The 20,880-nt window shown below is 40.9% G+C and overlaps 1 protein-coding gene across 4 annotated transcripts in view; it reads right to left on the reverse strand.

The window, feature by feature from the left end:
* The window catches only part of mid1 (midline 1), a 125,297-nt gene that overhangs the window by 13,278 nt on the left and 91,139 nt on the right, over window positions 1–20,880 (reverse strand). For all 4 annotated transcript variants that reach the window (XM_066705907.1, XM_066705910.1, XM_066705906.1 and 1 more), the window contains exons 3-4: window positions 8,949–9,044; window positions 2,582–2,689 (exon numbers count right to left, since the gene is read on the reverse strand). In XM_066705907.1, the coding sequence (XP_066562004.1) occupies window positions 2,582–2,689; window positions 8,949–9,044 (204 nt within the window). The remainder of the gene's footprint in view (window positions 1–2,581; window positions 2,690–8,948; window positions 9,045–20,880) is intronic.

A 20,880-nucleotide genomic window follows, 5' to 3' on the forward strand; every position in this document is an offset into this window, starting at 1 on the left:
TAGTTTTCTGCTTTGGGAAGGGGATCGGAGCCACATTATGTAGCGTTCCTTCTGGCTGAAAATGTAGTGTTTAGAGTATTCACCATCCACAAAATGAAAAGTAGGGGTTTTTCTTCACTTGCCATCTTCAAGTGAACATCATTGGTGAGTGAAACTGATTTTTTATTGCTGGTTTTGTTACAATGTTGCATCTCGTTGAACTGGTTGCATTTTGTTTCCACACACTTGTTGAATGATTGTTGTTCATAAAGTGACTGCCTCCATGACGTCCGATAGTGTGTGTGTGTGCGTAACTAGAACAACGCGATTTTCGAAGATGCAGCAGTAAAATTATATTTTGCCTAAATCGGAAAAATGGCCAAGGACGGCCCTTATTTTTTTTGTTAGCAATATATATATATATATATATATATATATATATATATATATATATATATATATATTCCCTTCAGACCTGGAATAAGTCTGGTTGCTCTCCTCTGAACTGCCTCTAGAGCTGCGATATCTTTCTTGAAGTGTGGAGCCCAGAACTGTCCACAGTATCCAGATGAGCTCTAACTAGTGCATTGTACAGTCTGAACATTACTGCCCTTGTTCTCAATTCTACACTTTTGACAATATACCCTAACATCCTGTTTGCCTGTTTTATTGCTTCCCCACATTGTTTGGATGGAGAAAGTGAGGAGTCCACATAGACTCTTAGGTCTTTCTCATGCGTTACTTCATTTAGATCTATTCCTCCCATAGTGTAATTATAGTGGACATTTTTGTTACCTGCATGTATTACCTTCCACATTGAATTTCATCTGCCAGGTGTCGGCCCACAACTGAATATTATCTAAGTCCCTTTGAATAGCCTGTGCTGCCGAGATTGTATCTGCTGAGCCACCTATTTTAGTATCATCTGCAAATTTGACAAGTTTGCTAAGTATCCCAGAGTCCAGATCATTAATATAGATTAGAAAAAGCACAGGCCCTAGTACTGATCCCTGTGGAACTCCACTAACAACCTCACTCCAGTTAGAAGCGACTCCTCTAATCGACACCCTCTGTTTCCTATACATCAACCAGTTCATAATCCATCTACTTACATTACCCTGAATGCCTACAGCTTCTAATTTGAGGATCAGTCTTTGGTGTGGAACCTTATCAAAAGCTTTTCATATAATGCTTATATGCTTATATGAAACCCACCATTGGACAGAACTGTATACATTGTACTAAGAAATCCTGATGTGAAAAGACAGCTTTTCGAAATGTATCTAAAATTGTGGGAACATATCCTTGGCCTCAACGTTGACTGAAATCCTTCTGAGAGATGGCAGAGAATGACATCATCATGCCAGTGAATTCCATCTGGGATTATGTTTGCTATCCAGCATATCACAGTGCACACTGGAGGTCATGGTCTTCTCCAAAAAATAAAACGTGTGACTTGGTACAACCCATTACAGTAAAACAGAAGACTCTGACAGTACTTGTTGGTTAAATAGTGGTCAGATCTGGTCACTGCTTTACCCAGAAATTTCTTCTCTCCCTTGTGTCACAGTCAGAGTTTACATCCTTAAACCCTTTCCATCTTGATGTATGCAGCTGCACTAGATCGCCCAGTGGTTTGGTAATTAAATGAAGACGGGTGGAATCTGAACTCTACACAAAGACCTCAAATTAATTTCAGTCACCACCTGAAATTAATATAAACTTAGGCCTCCACGTGCTCACAAGAGTGGACGTGTACACAATGAAGCCCACTGTAGCTAACTGCCCCCGTTGCGCAGACATACGTGTATTTAATTTAATTGCTGAATTCCTGTGGATATGTACTGTACCAATGGTTTGCTAATGGTTAAAATGCCATAGAATAGACATATGTGTTAAAAGATGTCCTCCTCTAAAGCACCCTCGTGTTGCGCAGCCGTTCCCGGCTGTGTTGGCGCAGATGGAAAAGCCTTTAACCACCTCAGGGCTGAAGACAGAAGCAACTCTTGGAAAATGTGAACAAGTCCACCCACGAAGAAGTCATGCAATCCCGGTCCCCAGTCTGCTCCGCTGAACACACGTTCCCATGTCTGCTGTTGAACGTGTTCCTATGTGTTGCTTTGTCTTCTAACCTGGAATTTTCTAACATCAAAACCTTTTCCTCAAAGACTTGTGTATTAATCCTCCAATCGGACAGTCCGAATCACTCACTAGATACACACGGCCCTCATCGGTACAGATTTCCTTGACAGTGACCATGGATGACGCATTTCTGTGTCAATGTGGATACACTCTAGGCATCTCTCTGTATTTCTATTTTCGAACACAATTTAAGCTTAACCAGCGGCTTCCCCGAAAAAGAAACCAGTATGCGTCGCATGGGAAAGTAATTAACACGATGAGAATCTGGCCATTGAGAAACAGCAGCACACACCGGCATGACTGGCACGGTGTCCAGGTCAAAGGTGGAGGATCTGAGACTCAATCAGGACCAGATATCCCAGGAAGAGCCTTTGCAGATGTCTGTAGGAATGCTACAACTCACAGGACGCGTGGCCCGGGACCGCTGAGGATACGAGGCAGATTCCTGTGTGTCCTTTACCTTGCCCTCTTTGATCTTTGTCCCAATAATCTGCCTCCTCTGCTGTATGATCTCGATCAAGAGGTCGCATTCTTCCAACAGCTTGTTCTCTTGTCTTGATGCGTTGACCTGACAAGAGAAAAAAGGAAACGAGGGTTCTGTGAGTATGAGGAAGATTGACTCTCCAAAACACACACACACTCACATACGCCGAAGGCAGCAGAGATTAGATGACAAAGGGATACCTGTTTTTTAAAACGCAAATATATAATCAAAAAATCTACACCGTCTACAGTTTATGTGCTGATTCATGGGCATTTTCAGCTATCCCCAAAATCCCTGCAGTCTAGACATGCTGCTGAACTGAAAGAAGAAAAATGTTCGAGGGGATTTCTAACTGTATTTAATGTTCTTGCCACTCCTAGTTTAACATTATTTAAAGAGTAAGGAATGTGTATCCCGGGCTGCTGAGTGTGCAGGTTTTTCACGGTCCCGGGGTGAAAGAAAAAAAGAAAAGTCTTTATAAATACTATGAAGACAAACTACAGTGCCATTGATTCAACGCTGGCATCAGCAGAGGTCTCGGATTACCCCTAAAATATACAAAAACAACAACACAAAAATACCGTGCAAGCTCTGTGAAATGTCAGCGGTTGAAAAAGTACCATAAAAAGCCAGTGATGGGAAGCCAAATATTCGGTTTGCCGCAACTTAGATATACACAAAAAAATTAGATGTAAATCTCGGCCAAATGCTAACAATACTTGTGGTGGTGGTTTAGCGCCACAAGTATCGGTCTTTGACCTTTCTGGTTTCAGGGACACTGTATCTCAAAGCAGAGCCCGTGAAAATCTCAAGCACGGTATGAAACGCTGGCTTGTCTCAGAGTTGCCTTAATGAATGTGGAGCTCGAGGGCCGCTCCCTGGAGTTGGCCAACCCAACATCGCAGCTCCGAACAAGAGAGTCATTCATCTCATTAGACGCCATTCTTTTCTAAACAACTAATTGAGCCCCAGAACAGTGACCAGGCTTTTCTCATAGGATCCCAAAGCCCTCATTGTGTAATAATTTTGGCCCGTGTTTTTACTTTCTTAATTGCTGGTAAAAGGCTTACGAAGGCGGATTAACGTTGGCAAGGCTGAAGAATGATATTTGTAATTTCCACGATATTGCCAGGAATTGTTTATGCAGCTGTTTGGATTGTTTTAGATTCTTTTTTTTGTGTTCATTGGCACCTCTAGGAAGGCCTGCTAGCACACGACAAAGGACATGTTCAGAAAATATTACCATTGTCTGGCTTGTATATTTAGGTTAACATCAAGTGCATCCTTTTCAAAGGAACCATTCAGGTTAACATTTCAAAACAATATCGCATTTGAGTGTATAACCATGAAGGATATGCATTTTGATTTCCCTTATTGATTTGTAATATTCTGCCAACTACACTGTTATTGGAGAGATCCCAGTAAAATTAAATTACTTTTGAGTAAAACTTGTTCAACGAGAAAACATCTAACCACAAAAGTAATACTTCAATACATATTGAATTAGACCACTGGGATTCACTGAAAAAGGCCACTTTAGAGTTGATATAATCTTGGAGAAAAATAAAAGCGTGGAAGTATTATTGCACTTTAATAATTTATTTTCCCTCCTGATACATAACGGCAAGAGAAAGGCCCAAAATAATCAATAATTAAAGACTCTAATCAAAGACACTGTAGTCAGGAGATACATCAGTCAACAATAAACTATCCCAAGGTCTCAGAAAGCATCACGATCTCTCGACAAAGAGCAGAAAAACTTGTCAGTGACTCCAGAAGGGTAGGCACTGTCTTTTTCCTTTGGGTTGCTTTTGACTTCAGCAGAACCGTGTTTATTGTGACAGCCGTGAGGAGAGTTTCCTCAGATCAGGAACTCAGACGGTTATCAAAGAGACTGAAGGCCAGATTCCATTCAGGGAACTAAAAAGAAGCGCAAAATGGCCCAGCGGGACAGCAGATGTGCTCGGGAAGTCCGTGCTGGGCTGGGCCGATGGAGGCAAGACAGCATGTGACCATGAACAGGAAATTCGTGGGCCGAGAAGAGGCCCATATGCTGCCCTGTGGAGGGATATCTGTGGGTTTACCCAAAATAAACGGCAGGTATTTGTGCATCACTGTGTAAGGACCCTGGAAGGACTTATGATTAAGATGAGGGGAAGGATGAAGTTTTATACATCCATGGATTCATGGCTCCATGTTGGGCTCGCAATACGAACTGTGGAGAAATGCTTCTACATTTTTTTGTACAAATGACTATTTGTGACTTTGACTGGCTGTGTGCTGTGTGATGTTCAGTCACTGCCGATGAATAAAGCCTGCTGTCCTTTGTCAACTGTCTTGTGTTAGTGTGTGTGGCATCCAGATTGTGTGCATTATAAAATGTGGGCTAGAAACGGATCACAGAACATTTAAATTATTCTGCAGTTATTAGGTAATGCATGCATTCAACACAAATAGGGTTAGAAACTTTATTAACTTAGTATTATTACTACAAAGAAGGTGTCATTAACTGTTTGATTTGTGTGGAGATGCCAGAGATAAGCTGAGGTTTCTCAAAGAGAGTGCAGTAGCAATAACACTGCATACTTTGACACAGGAAACTCCCTCAAAACATCTGTAAAGCCGATTCATCCCGGAGGACAAGCACCGGGGGAACGTTTATTTGAACAGAAAAGCAATATCTTCAGCCTCCGATGCGCACACCATGTACTCTGTTTTCTGCATCTTAACCACGGTCGACAAAAAGAAAAGGTTTTGATGTTCTATAAAATGGGAACTGAATGAACCTGATTCATACTTTCAAATCAATAAGCACCACCAGCGGAGTAGGATGCCGGAGTCAGAAGCACAGGCAGGTAGGAGAGGGGTCTAGCAGTCTGTAGGGACTCTGCCCCCCGCCGTAGTGCACGTTTCCGCGCTGTTAATCTCACGTGCGGCCCAGCGGTTCAAAGCCGTCGATTCTATCCCCCCCATGAGGAAATAAACGAGGCCACTGACAGCCATTGACAGCGACAATATCAGGTACGCAACATCTACAAACCGGGCTGAATAACTGCGACCGCCGTTCATCCGGGAATTAATAGTGACTGCTGAAGAAGATGAGACACAGATCGTGAAGGTGGATGTGTTGAGAGAAATGCCATGGGTAGTGAACAGCCAATGAAGCAGATCCCTCACACAGGGGGCTGCAGACCTCCCGGACGGGACCCCTAGCTCACACCCCATTAACGCCTTAGTGAAGCTGAAACTAAATACTGCTACCAGAAAGGCTACGGTCTTCACTTTCATTGGTGACTTAATTCTCCATAACAGGGATGAGTCTCTCTGGCACCGTAATGATATACTGGGCTGAAGGGCCCATTTGCCGGGTGTTAATCTGTTGCCCTACAGTGCTGATAGGGGCAGTTGATTGACGAGCAATCAAGCACAAATCGTCCGTGACAATGTACGACTGTAAATGACATCTGGATACTTAGTTGATGTGTTTCTCTTTATTAAGATATTCCTCATCTCACTTGATACAGACGAGAAATATATGAAGTTTAAAAAGTGCAAGGGTTCGCCTTCAAAGGGCGTGTGGAGAAGGAATCGCACATCCTGCATCCTGTCTGTAATTAACACAAAGCAGGATGTCCAAACTTATCCAAAAGGACAAATATCAGTGTGACTTCCACCCTGGCATAAACTTTCATATTTTTCTGATGTTGTGGTCACTGTCATAAAATACAGACTGTATTTACACTGCCTCTGCTCGATGAACACACAAGAGCTTTTGCTAGTTTAACCAGGTTTAGAGGGTTATTGTTGAACACGACTAACTCCCTGTAACTGACGAGTAAAGGGGCTGAGTCAGCATGTCTCCAACTCTGCACACCTGCAGTCATTTACACTCAAAAGCAGGAACTGTGTGAAAGAGCTTTGGTATTTTTGAAAGCAAACAACAACATCTTTGAGAAGTGTTAAAGGAAAACTACTTGAAGGTGTTGTGACTTTACTTTGGATGTTCTCCTTTATCAACAAGAAACAAAGCAAATTTCAGTACCTAACCATAGTTCGGCAGCATTTAATGTTTATGATTTCACAGATGCTGACTCCTTAATTCAGCACGTTCGGATGTACCTACAGATATCGCATCTAAGTGTGCTAGTGCACTTTGTTTAGGGAACGTCTACACATAGACGCACCAGCACTGACCCATTTGTTTGAAACATATTTGGAAAACACTCGAAGAACTGACTAATTATAACTAAATCATTATGATTCAGACTCTCAAAATAAACAGAAAAGAGCTCAATAAAACATACTTCTGCACCCTGAATTAGCAAAGGCTAACATTATGGATTTCCTTTCTGTTCCTGAGGTCAGCACAGCCCGTGTTTTGCCAGGCTGTAAAAACGTGCCCTCGTTTCGGCGAAGTTTAATTCCTCTGCTTGGGAGCACACAGGACCGGCTCTGTTCAGATCCACACGCACTGAAGTCATACTTTAACCCTTAAGGACCTAGCGTGACGTAACTCTTGCAAACATTTAACCGGCTTTACAAACATAGTATCCCGATTTACTTGTGATTTATGTGTCACTGGGGTTTCAAAGGTTAAAACGTCCGGAATGCTTTAGCAGACTATTTAAAATTGAGCAGGATGAAGTTAAAAATGAAACAAGAATCGGGAATTGGTGCATGTCTTCATCTTAACATCGAAGAAACACTTACATCTCCTGAACCCCTGACTTAAACTCCATTCATATTGCATGTTGAGCAGGCAGTATAAAGACTGTGACAAACTCTTTCCCATTTGTGAAACTCTGCCCTGGCTGTGTATATTCTCTTTGCTGAGGGGCAGGTATGTCTTTGTATTAATACCCCCTGTCAGACTACAATCCCACATTAAAGTGGTCCCGGTCCTAAAATCAAACCAGACATGTTGCCGTTTGCACGCAGCGGTACTTATGTGTTTTGCTGTAAAATCTACACAGTCAAACATTTTCCTTTAAAACAAGCGGAGAGCAATTCCCCCCGGTGAATCTCAGCCTGAGCGAACTGATTGTTTCCCCTGCTCTTTCAAACATGCATTCATTAAAATGCATGCAAGTAAACTTTTGACATTGTAATGTTTCTGATTTGTCTGCAAGTAAAAAGCCATATAAAATGATGATGAAAAGCTCAAATGTAGTTTGTGGAGACTGAAATACATAAAAGCAATTATCGTTAAACAAATTGCTTTTTGGAGAATGTTGAGCAAACAGTAAACTATATTGAAAACATTAACATATACTTTTGAATACAGGACTTAGAAGTAGAGTCTAAATATCGATAGTCTACAACAACAGTAATAGATGCTAACTATGATTTTAAATGTGTTAAACTGAAAGGTGCTGTGCATAATATTTTGCTGCCACTACTCTTATGAGGATTATTATTATAATGATGTTGGCAAGTACAGAAATAACCAGATTTTCAGGAAGTGTTCGTAGTTTGTGCATAACTTTTATATTATTTATGAACATGTGAAATGACAGGTCTGTGGGGAAAAGCCTCAATTCCTTTGAACCCCCTGGGGCAAACCTACAGGAAAATAAATCCAACAGGCAGTACCTGCTATTATGTAACCTTGTCTTTCCTTTTAACTTAACACATTCTGCATTGACACTGGGCCAAACATAACAGGCAGCAAGCACTCCATCATGTATAATAATCGACAGTCTCGCCGTGCCCTTGTAAACAAGCAACGTGCCAGTCATAACTACTTATCAAAACATGGACTGATACTTGCTGACTTGGTCCTGCGACTCTGGGAATCAACCCCCAAAACACACAGCCTACACGATGCCAATTAGTAATGAATGTGCTCATACTGTTTAAAACCAGAACACAAATACGCTACTGTATCAAAGGATTTCAATTATGCAGAATAATTAAGAAAATAAAACCATACACTTGGCAAATCCAACTCGGTGAAATTTCAGGCTAAACCGACCAAAGAAACGCACATCCTATATGACAGTGAATGAATCCAGAAAGATCTATCTTTTCCGACAGCTACTTGATATATCGCAGGTATAGTGGATGACATAATAAGAACCAATTACAGCTTTCAAAAGCACACAAGGACAGGCCCTTGGGCCCTTCCTATAGTTGCTGGTATACATCCTGCATAACGTAATCCTGTGGACAGTCTGAGCTTTCTAACTGTGCATCGCACCTGGGATGTTAAATAAAAACACAAGACATGCAATCAGATATGGAAGTGATGACACTGCCGGCACACGTGCCACAAGACCGACACTGCAAAGAGCTGGATGCACGGATGGACGGGAAGGGGAGCTGGTAATTGTAAAGCACTCACCTCAACGTGTTGACATGTCTGGATCAACTTTCCCATTAGAGTCTCCAGCTCATTGTTCCTCTTAATTAGGTTGCCAAGGTTGGAGTCCAATGCTTGCTGCAAAGAAGAGAGAGAGAGAAGAAAAGCATGAGCAAACAGACAAGAGTGACAATAGTGTTACAACACTACATATAATCATAAATACAATTTAAACAATCTGTTCTGAGGACAGGATAAAGAATAAAATAATTTCAAATAATTCTTAGATTTTAGAATCCATGATATTGCTCAGCTTGTCACATTTGCTTTGCAGTCATTGTTTGCTAACCTCGCGCTTCTCGCCATCAGACTGAGACCTAATCATAGCTGCTGCTCAGCTCCGACACTAAAAGCTCGAGTGCTTATGATTTCCCAGAGTGATCTACTTTGGAAAAGTAAACCATGCATAAATCATCCATCATCCAATTAAGCATCAATCCCACATGCAGCTTGTCTACCTATCTGTGTCTCTATACAGACACTTCTGTCTTTTCTGCCTGGAAACAGTTTAAATACCGAACAAGGACTTATATATTTTTTATACCCTGCTCTTAGCATTGCCAAATCAGAACCACAGTAGGGGACCATTTCGTGTTTTGTTTGGATTATGTCCAGATGAATTTGCGGGTCGTTTTCCAAGTAAGGCACATTCCATGGATGGATTATCCTTCTGGTGTTTTTTTATTAATTCACTGACCTATTATTCTGGTGCAGACAAATAAGGCACCGATGATACATTTGGTCCGAAAAGAGTATCCAAACAAATATGTACATTTTATCTATTTTTATATGGAAATGTTGATATATTAACACCACAAGAAACCAATAAACAAAGAAACAAGCAAAAGATAAAAATATTTACATAAATTAAAAAGAAAAGAAACACAAGATACAATCGGGGGACTATTTTAGGATCTTATGTGTATACACAAGAAGTATAATTAAACTACACTGAAGGCCAGAGGATACCTGTTCCTCCTTTGTTGTCTGCCTGGACTGTGACCTTGACTGGCTTGCTGCCCTTTAAAGCTGAACATTGTAAACCGGACCACAGGAACCATGTTTGCATTCTGAGGTGTTCTTGGAAACTCAAGATATTGACAAATACCTGGCATTCAAAACTACTGTCACCTTGTACACAGAGCATATTGCTCCATTTCATACTGTGAATGTTTGCATGCCAGAAGTTTTGTATGACATATAGCTATTTCATTAATAGTTTGAAAAAGAGGTTAAAAGCTCGTCTTCATTTTCGCGGATTCGGAATTGAGAAATATTCTGCGGTTCAACGAATCACTCTTGCGGGTCGTAATTTTTCATATCAACACTCTTCGTGGAATTCTGCGTAAGCTTGTTTAAGCGAAGTAACCTAGTTTATACACCAGTGCTCTTAAAACATATTTTATTCATGTTAAAGCCACAGTGATGTAATCCATTAGAAGGGACTGGAGGAGGCCGGTCGCAGTGGGGAATGGTTTCTGTGTGGATCAGTACAAGAGCTCAGCGCTGACAACATTTTGTTTGGGGTTTTCTTCCTTCTTTGTAAAAGAAACTGCTTTTGAAATTTTGAATTCAAAATCACACATCATGAACACTTAGCGAAGTAAGAAAAACAAAAAAAGATGTAAGAAAAAGTGTTTAACAACTAAGTACTGACAAACCACGAACGATAAATAATACAACAAAACCATTAATGTCATAACACTGTTATAAACTAAAAGCACTGATACGATTAAAGGCCGAGAGCGCTCTGTTCGACCACGTCCGGAGATTCATTCATTTCAAACGAATAAGAACGGGACAAGGACCAGCGAGTTTTTTTATAAACCTTCTAGTAATGGTCAAATGTAGTTGAAATTATTAAATCAACCTATAGACCTGGTTGGCCTCCGAGACTCAGTCTGTATCGCGAGATGTTGGAGAGCCTAAATCTGTCTACAACTCGAATTCCCTGCACAGCAAATCTGGCCTGCAGTTTACACGCTTCCATTGCCGGTTTCTTACGCCATCTTCCTCAGACGAGTTGAATGCTAGGTTAACATGTGTAATACCATCTATACACGTCACCCGTGTGGTCTGTAGAGAATTAAACGGCTCTGATGGAACAGAGAGAGGTCACACCAGGCTGCAACTGAGCCTCCACGTAGCAGGCAGGAGGAAATACAATTTTAAGGGGGGAAAAGGCATGTTGTATGATAAGGGAATATACTATATTACCAAATATAACTGAACAAGCCTCCCTCCCAGTAATGGACTGTCCTAGCGATGCTGAGGTTGTTTTTTGGGAAGTGCACCAGGACTGCCAGCAGGTCCAAAAGTGTGCTGCCAACATTGATTGGCATTTAAATGGAAAGGAGGCATATACATCTATCAACACGATAATGCAACTTGTCACGAAGCCCGGGGTGCCACCCGTCGGCTCACGCAGGGCAGAGAGGGACGCATTTCGATGCCGGCTCTGTGTCCTGACCTCAATCGCACAGCCCTGCAGGGGGACAGGAGTGATTAATCAGGAGACTAACTTCTAGCTGCACTAGACAGAGGACTAGGGGAGGACACTGCAGCAGTCAATAATGCTGTGGAAAGGGCCCACACCTTATTAAATGCATTACGAGCTTCTTTTCTCCTGCGATTCAGCCTGTTGTCACACGAATTCTGATGACATAAACAGCAGCTTACAATCTCCAGCCCGGGAAGATAAGACAGCCACATCAGAGCCCCGCAGCCCTGGAGCTACGAGTGGGGAGTCTTGTCTCTCAGTGTAAGAGTCTGTGTGCTGCCCGCGAAGGCCAAGTGTTTTCAAGCCAACTTTACTGATGAACCATATGTGAGCCGGAGCAGCAGCTGGACGCTGTTTATTTCCAGTGCGTGTGTTTATGTAGACCCCGGCGAACGCCATTAAATGCGGACATAAGATGTAAACATCACACCTTACAAAAAGCATATTAATCTATATTTATATTGGATGAGGAGGCTGGAGTCAAACATAACAGACACAAATACAGCATGTATTATTAAATCACCTCCTGAACTACAAAGAGACTTCAAAGAGATATGACAGACACGATAAATTGTTAAATACGGCTTAAAATATTGAAGATGTGTGAAACTTTTATGAAAGGATCCTTCACCACTAAACTCTTAAAATATAAATTAACACGCATTCTGGGAATAGTATCAACAAGAAAACTAGATGAAGCTTCAGGCTTGCTATTCTCAGAAATTAAAAAAAACATATATAATAAAGAATTAATGATTGGCTGTAATTTGTAACAGCACGGCATCAAAACTATGTACCAGAACATAAATACAAATACTTGAATTTGATTACTTTTTAGGTAGGACGAGAAGGAAAACTAAGAATCAGTTTCCAAATTAGATGCATTTGCATATATTTGTATTTGGTATAAACATAGTGTTGAAGAATAAGAGGATTCCATACAATTACTCCATCTGCATGAAAGGCAGTGTACAGATTCACAAAGTATTAAAAGCATGCATCTGGTTTGAGTTGTTCAATGTTCCTGAAAAAGAATGCACACAAATTTGATTTAGACTAAAATGGATAGCTTTAGATATGATGTTAAAATTGAAAAATTTGACATTTTCCACAAAACAGCTTGTGGTAGCATGTTTGGCTTTTTATTCTATATTTTTATTTCTTACTATATATTATATTATCTATGACACGTATCGTTTTTTATAAACATACTAGCCATGCTTAAAAAAAAATATATATATATATGAAATCATATTGTATATTAATTTAGTTACATATTAAAGCACTGTAATAAAATTAAAACGTTATACATTTCAGACTGTGATATTGTAATTTTGAAGCGTGCAGCATTCAACTAAAAAAAGAGTCCTGAGCAAGGAGTCAATTAGGGTGTTGCTATATGGCCAGGTAAAATCATCAGTCAATCGTATTTATTTTAAACCCGATCTGATGGTTCACAGCAGGGAGTCGAGAAAGCGTATTGATTTTTTGAAGTTTTGAAGAAACCACATTGAAAATAGTCTTCTCAGCTTTCATCCTTGGTGTTACTTTCGGTCTGCCAGATTCGATTATCATCCCCTTTTATCTGTGATGTCATCCCTTCTCAGTTTCACCGATGACTTTTAATATCTTCAGGAAGCGCACTGTAAGGTGACTCCTGAAAACATAAACCCTGTACAGTCACTTAAAATATCCTTGAGAACTTATTGGAGGTATTGTCTTTATATGCATTCCTGGCACAAAGTAACGCCCCGGTTTCAAAGTGACTCTGATCCTTTCAAAACATTTCTAAGCAAGACTAGAGGCGAAAACAGTGACACAGATTATTTGAATATGACACAGTCAAGGTTGAATACAGGCTGGGTTTCGGGTTTACTTGTGATCACGGCCTGCATTTAGATTTAGATACCTGTGGTGTTTAATGATTTACAATTGTCATGCAGGTCGTAAAAAATTTTGTTCGTACAACTGACCAACAACCTCAGATGCAATAGACCCCACAGTAATAGGAGCTTGATTGTTAGCCATACTTTAGAGTTGTAGTCATTTACTTTGCAAAAAATTGTCTCCAGTCTATCCAAAAGATTATTATGGCTTCGTACATGGGATCAGCCTACTTAGGCCAACCTTAGTAGCCAAGGAGAGTCGATTTACAGTCCCCGGGCTCACACTGATTGTGTCAGGAAATGGAAACGACTACAGGCTGCTTACTGGAAACCAACAACAACAAACAAACAGGAAATAGCCAAATCAGTTCAAGCCCCTCTGTGTGGAGGGCTCTGAGAGCAGTAAAATAAAAACAAAGACCCACAATGAAAAGCCGATGATGTCAAGCTTTTGTGCAGCATCGGTCTTTGTTCCATGAATTTAATTTTGTTGCTCAAAGTCATAGCCTCGATCCTCGATCCTGAGATAGCTCCGTCTGCGATCTGCCAGCGGGCAGAGAGATAACGCCACTTCCTCTCTGAGCGTTTTTATTTTATGGAGAAATACACAGAGTAACAGAAGCCTACTGGGTCTATCAGCAACACCCCTGGGCACAGGTGTACACAGGGCCGTGACGCATCGGCCTCGCCAAGAACGTTTCTCTCCAACCCCACGCTTTACATACCTGTTTAATGGATTTGTCAGTAAGAGCCCAAGGAGGCCAGCGGCGGGGGAGTACTGTGTGTCTCTCTCTCTCTCTCTCTCTCTCTCTCATTGTCTATGTCTCAGCCTCTCTCTGTATGTCTCTCTGTGTCTCTGTCTCTCTCATATATGGAACAGCCCTAAAGGACAGAGGATGAATTGGTTGGCAGGAGTTTTAAAATGCAGAGTTAGGGGTGGGGTCATATTATTATACTGCAGACAGGAATTCCACTTCATTAAGGACATAATCGTATTTTACTGTCTCAGCCTTTTTACAGCCAGAGCCGAATGAGAAACATCAGACCAAGAATAAATGCAAGTAGGAGTCCCTACAGAGCAGGATCTGTCAGGCTACGGCTGATTCGCCCTTTTATTTATTTATTTCTTGGCTGCTTTTCATACTCGGTTAAGTAAATCAAAATTTCATGCTGATGACTTACTGAAAGCTGTGAATAGAGGCGCGAGCAAACAAACAAACAATATGGAGAAAGAGGGGATCTCAAATGAATACAGAAACGCAATTCTGTTTTCTCCTTCTCTTCTGGGGCGCATTATTGTTCCCCTCTCTGAAGAGTGGCAGGGCAATCACAATAACTCAGTTAAGTATGCCCAGGAAATACGGCTCCGCAGATTCAGTTTTCAGAGCAGGGAGCAATATAATACTTTATTATGTTCTGCATTTACAGAGCTACTAACACTGTTTCACGCCTGAGATGTTTTTTCTGAATGTTTTTTGTTTTCACAGTAATATTCCTTTCCAAAACTTTTCACTGAATACAAGCAGCCCATGGTCTTAATAAAATGTCTCAAAGTTTCAGTTTGAAGGACACAGATCATCAAAGAAAATTTACAACATTTTGTCACCAATTCTATCCTTCTATCACCAATTTTTAAACACCGGAAAGCATTTAATTAAAAACAATTAAGCAGGTGGTTTGGTCATTTCAGTCATTTACAAACCATTGGAGCAATCATCTGAATACCTGCAGATTTCAGGAGCTGCTTAATTGATTTAATAACTCCCATGTGCTCCCAGTATGTAGAAATTGATGATTTAAGGTGATCTGTAAGATGAAGTGGTTTGGGATCTTATTAACCTTTGACATTGTAATTGTACCACAGTACACGAATATCATTCTGTTTCTCTTGCACACGATAACAAAACAAAGATCTTCTGGGTGTTGTAGCGATGGCAAGTCAATTGACACAGAGTTTTAAAGTAAACATGCACACGATTTCTGACACGCATGAGCGACCGCACAGATGCTCTCATCTCGACTAAAAGCTAAAGGAATGAATAATCTTCTTCATACATATCAAATAGACTGGTTGAATAGCTCATAAAGAAGGCACAGCACTTCTGATGAATTAAATAGCCAAGGTTAGGGTGGCTGAAACACCAAAGACAGCTGAAGCTCCTGTTCCCTCCAAATTCAAAAGATTGTTGAACTGGCCTGTTCTCTCGTATCTTATGGAGGTGTAACCTGGGACTTTGAAGGCCAGAGAAATGAAACCATCACAAAGTAAAAAGGCCAGGGCGTTCGTAATGAAATGCAGGCACTGAGACTGCAATGGTATGGCCACATGCAGATGAAGGATCGAAACAATGCGAGAGGGACTTTTGAAATGGAAACAGAGGACAGGAGATTGACAGGTCAGCCAAGAAACACAGGAATAAAGGGAGATGGTTAGAAAGCTGCTCTGAATGTCAGTGCCAACAGAATGACGGCAACCCAAAACAGGTCAGGGCTGAAAAGACAACCATCCCAGTTCAATCCCGAAGGTTTTAATTTAGGCTTTTAGGCGGACAGATCTTGACATATAAACATATAGACTTTTAGGATGGGAACCCAACCACAGAGCCTAAAACCAAAACAACAACCTTGTTCTAAAAGTGTATAAGTCTCACTTTCTCTTAGCAGTAACAATAGGCTTCCCCCATTTCATTACCAACAGCAGTTTTTAGATTCAGTCGGGGGGGGAATGGTTAAGCAACATGAAAAGAAAGCTGGCCTGTATTCTTGAGATGAAAACAAAACTCCACATAAACGGATCTTCCAAGCCGAGTTTCTGCCAAGAGATGATATTGGAGGCGGACACTGGGCTAAAGCTCCCTGTGGAAGGAAGCATTCCTTAACGGCACAATGAGATAATCTGTAATTTATTCTATAAATTCAGTTCCGACTGAGGCTCGATGGGGTTCTTCATACTTGACCTCCCTGACAACACTTTTGTTTCTCCACTGGCGCCCGTGCGAATCCAGAACACTCGAGGATCGCTCTTCTCTGTTTACAAAAGCCTTTTCTGCATCTTCTGAATATCACGGCACGGTGCGAATAGAGAGACGTCCGGAGAACTCAAGCGCTGAGTATCGACAGAGTCTGTTCGCACGTCGAGGTTTGTCAGGGAAGATGAGCAAGCCAATCAAAACAATCTGATATTAATAAGCCCTTTGCAAATGGTAGACCTTTTAAGTCATTGCTGCAGTCGTTTGTTGATATTGTATTCATCTGAACACTCATCTATCGGTGTGTAAAAAACACACAATCTTAACCAGGATATCTTCTGTAGGCAGTGTTGCCTTGATAACAGAATTCCTACCAGGCATCTTGCAGCTTAAAATATATATTGTTTCAGCTCGAACACACACATTCATTATGCGCTTCAGTATATCAGAGGAAACATCCAGGGTGCTGTTACTGCTTCATACCTTTAATCAGCTCCCGATGTGACCAGTGTCGAGAGGTTCGACAGCCAAGAAGTTCGAATTCTTCTCCTCTTGATTAACCTATTGTATACCAGATAACGAGCTCTTACCGAAAGCTATTCATATTGCGTCTACCGTTGAAAAGAAAGCCTATTGTTCCAAACAACTGGATATATCGCAGGCACGAAGCGCGGCGAAACCGTTTCACAGATTCATGACATGCGTATCATACCCCCATCGGGTTTCTGACAAACGTGTAAATAATGATGTCATGAACTCTCTGTGGTCTATACACAATTTCCTATGCTTAGCACAAATAGCTGCCCGACTCCAACAATGGCACGCATCGCACCGGGCACAGCTGTGAGCAAGTCCTGTAGTGGGAACACAGATTCAGGTGTTAACAAATGCTAGCAGGCCTATATAATAATCTCTTCCTGTTATGGAAGTGTTATATGCTGTAATTATTAAGTATTACTCGCACTGTGCTCCTGCAGGATTACGAGATGGCATTCAATGCAGTTTATACAACAGCAGGATTAGTACATTCAACACACAAAATGCAGACTCTTCATAAAATACTAGTATTATTTATTTATTTCTTGGCAGACACCCTTATCCCAGGTGACAGGTCACACAAGCCATGTTTAATGTTTTCAAATCGGCTATGTACATTTTATTATTTATATATATACCAAATATTAACTTCTACTCAATTAAAACAATCTTGAAACGAGTTTATATATATAGCCTATGTAACAGTTTACATTTTTCATTTGCCGGACATCAAAGAACAAGAAGCTGAGCACGGTCTTATGTCTGAAAGCTCAGCATTACTGAACCGTGACACATTGGCACCACGGGGGTCTTGTAAAATAACAGAGCTTGGTGAAGACGTATGCATAAGCAAGACCCGCTATCACAACTGTGACATTTAATACAGTTACAATCCAAGGAAGAGGTGTTGTGTGTTAGGGATTTTACCTTTGAACTAAATCTTTCAATATAATTGTTTTTGATGAATGCAAATATACAAACATGATTGACAAGGCAAATATTAGTGCCTCGCGATCTAGAGATGCCAACTATTTTTCTTGAAGGACTTTGATGCGAATCAAACATGTAACGCATCTAAACATAAACTACTGTTTTGTTCTTCCTATATATTTAGGGGTCGGCCCGATTAAAATTAGGATCTCCGAACACAGAGGAATTTACGATTGTATTAAATCTGGCACAAGACAGCACAGACGTGACAAATTGAGTGTGATTTTACTTGCAAATGAAGAAAGGTAATTGAGTGATATTTGCTCCCCTGGCACAGTATGAGTAAAAAAATTACAACAATGACTCTGCGCGTCAGTAACGGGAGAAATACAGAGAATCCTGATGAACCAATTAGAGCAGTCTTTTCACAAGTGCTTTACTGTAATATATCACTGAAGCAGGGATGCCAAAATATGAGGTAAAGGAATCCAGGTGGCTGTCTGCATCCAGCGTGTGAAGACACCAGCAGCTTTAATGACTTTTTGGCTTTGCTTTGCAGGATACTGTAAAACACTGAAATGTATTTGATGCACTAATAGTCTGTCAGAGAGAGAAGCCAGAGAACCAGGCGAAGAAGGGAAGATGGGGTAGTTAGTTCATTCTCTAACTGACGCCCATTGCATTATGGGTCATTCTTGCACGCTCCCAGCTCACCGTTTTACCTCCTGCGCCAATGTCTCTGAGAACACGTGGCAGTGAACCTTTGTGCCGTGCTTTGGGATATTGATTTGTATTGTCTGGCCTGTCTCATCCTCCAGACAGTTCACTTACTGCTGCACTGGGATGGCGATATGCTTTGCAAAGATTCGCTTCTCCTACCCTCTGAGGTCACATGAATGTTTTGAACTCTGTCAAACATCATAAGCAGACTTCCGTCACAGTACGATCCAGGCTTGGGTTTGCTCATCGCTTGTAGCTTATTAACAGGCCAGTACACCTCAGATTCGTCTTTAATGCCGTTCCCCGGCCAAGTTTTCAATTTGTACTGTTTTTCTCCTTCGATAAACACATCATTTAAGAGACTGAGGCTGAGATCACATCAAACTGCTGACCCGCTCCCTGAAACAAAACTGAAAACCTCTCCTCAGTGGCACAGCTACATGTTTTGTTAGACGGTACTTTTTCTACTCGTAAATATAACCGATTGTAATTTTCAATTAGCGGGTGGGTCAATGTATTGATTCAATCCGACCACAAGCCTGCTTTAGGGAAGGAACTGAAATACAGTGACCTATTTCCAATGCACTGTTTTTACCAGAGGACTAATTGGTCAAGGTTAAACATTTATCACCCAGGTCCACTGGAAAATGGCAGGAGGTGTTCCTAAATCAATTCTAGTTCTAACTTTGTAGACAAAAAAACAGGAAATGGAAATGTATGCAGCTTGGTGTTTAAGAGCTGTGTTTTCTTCGTACATTCATAAAGGACAGTTTTGTTTCACATTCCCTACCCTGTTGTGGACTAAGTAACTTATTCAAATTAAAATTGAGGGTTATAATCATTATACTATAAATCATTTGAGAATATGAGGTGTGAAAATATTGTATGACATATCCTGTGTTTGAAGAATGAGATTTAATAATATACACTCACGTCTCGTTATAGACAGCCCTGCCACGATAACAGTGCTGATAGGATCCTCAAACAAAACTGCATCCTGCTGTTGACTGCAGCATAAAAGACTATAAAATAAACTCTAGTCGTCCTTTCAAATACAAATACATTAACAACAGAAGGATTTCATTTTTTTCCAACTAATGCAAAAACTGACAAAGTTTTTCCATTACAACACCTTTGATAACTGAATAATGCATATCCTGTGCTTGTCATCTTCGATACAGAGCCAAAAGTATACCCAGGTGCTCAACTATTTTTGGAAATATTAGTGTGCTGAGGTTTTTCTTACTGCACTGTAAGGCCACTACAGTCACGTGACCAAAGGATGAATATGGGTCTTGTTTAATTATGGCAACAGTTGGTGGTACGTCTAAATGACCCTTTATTAAAGACCAAGAATGGCTCAAATACTACCATCAGAGGCACATTAACTGTACTATTTCCACCCAGCTTCAATAAAGTGCCAAACGTAAAGCAAAGTGACAGAAAACCTACGTAAGCAAATTATATAATTATATATATTACAGTATGTCGTAAAAATTTAAAATAAACAGTGTTCCTCAGCATATTGTTCTTAGTTTTTACAACAACATGAGTCTATAACACCGGCTTCAGGCTACATTATGCTGTACTTGTTTTAAAGCTGCTTATGAACATGCCGAGGCTATGCTGGAGAACAGTAAATATCTGTATATCTCTTTGATGTTAGTCTTTTCTCTGCACTTTATGTGGCATTCATCCAGCTTAAAGCAGAATATTTACCCACTTTACAACCAGTGAGGGATATTGACCTTGATCTCTGACATCACCAAGCCCCCAGAGATGACATCTTGGGGTCAACTCACATTTCAAGAGCTTTACTGCACAGGGATTCAAATCCTTCGCCCCTAGCGCTAACCCTAACGGTCACGTGACGCTCTCGAGTATAATTCTGTACAGCTGCTCTCTCAAAGATAAACACTGTGATTATGTTTACTGTATGAGCCAAGCCACCCTGATCGATGGCAAAAAAAAAGATCCCACTTCCATTCCTGACCAAACAAGCCTGGAAAATGAACGGAGAGCAACCCCAGCTTGGTTCAGCTGCGAGGATGAAACGCACGCAGTCCCAAAAACGCGCCGTTAAACAGTGGAATATCACTCCTCACTCCTGGAGCCGTGTAGTTTGTGAAACCGTGTCCAAGTTAAACAACTTCATTGGAAGGAATGGAAATTAAATTGGCTGTTGAGTTATAATTACCAGTGGTTTGTACAATAGGGGTTGATGCCGAGGCCACACTCCTCTTTGTTATCCTTGTTTTTTTTTCTCATAATGTTTTTCCACTGCACACGTTCAAAGCTGATGCTCCCAAGAGGTCATCTCCTCCAAACGATTGGAAAGTCCCCATCTGGCAGTCGCTCGCTGCTCTCCGATA

The sequence above is a fragment of the Amia ocellicauda genome, chromosome 6 (genome assembly GCF_036373705.1).
Source record: "Amia ocellicauda isolate fAmiCal2 chromosome 6, fAmiCal2.hap1, whole genome shotgun sequence".
Taxonomy (NCBI): Eukaryota; Metazoa; Chordata; class Actinopteri; order Amiiformes; family Amiidae; genus Amia; species Amia ocellicauda.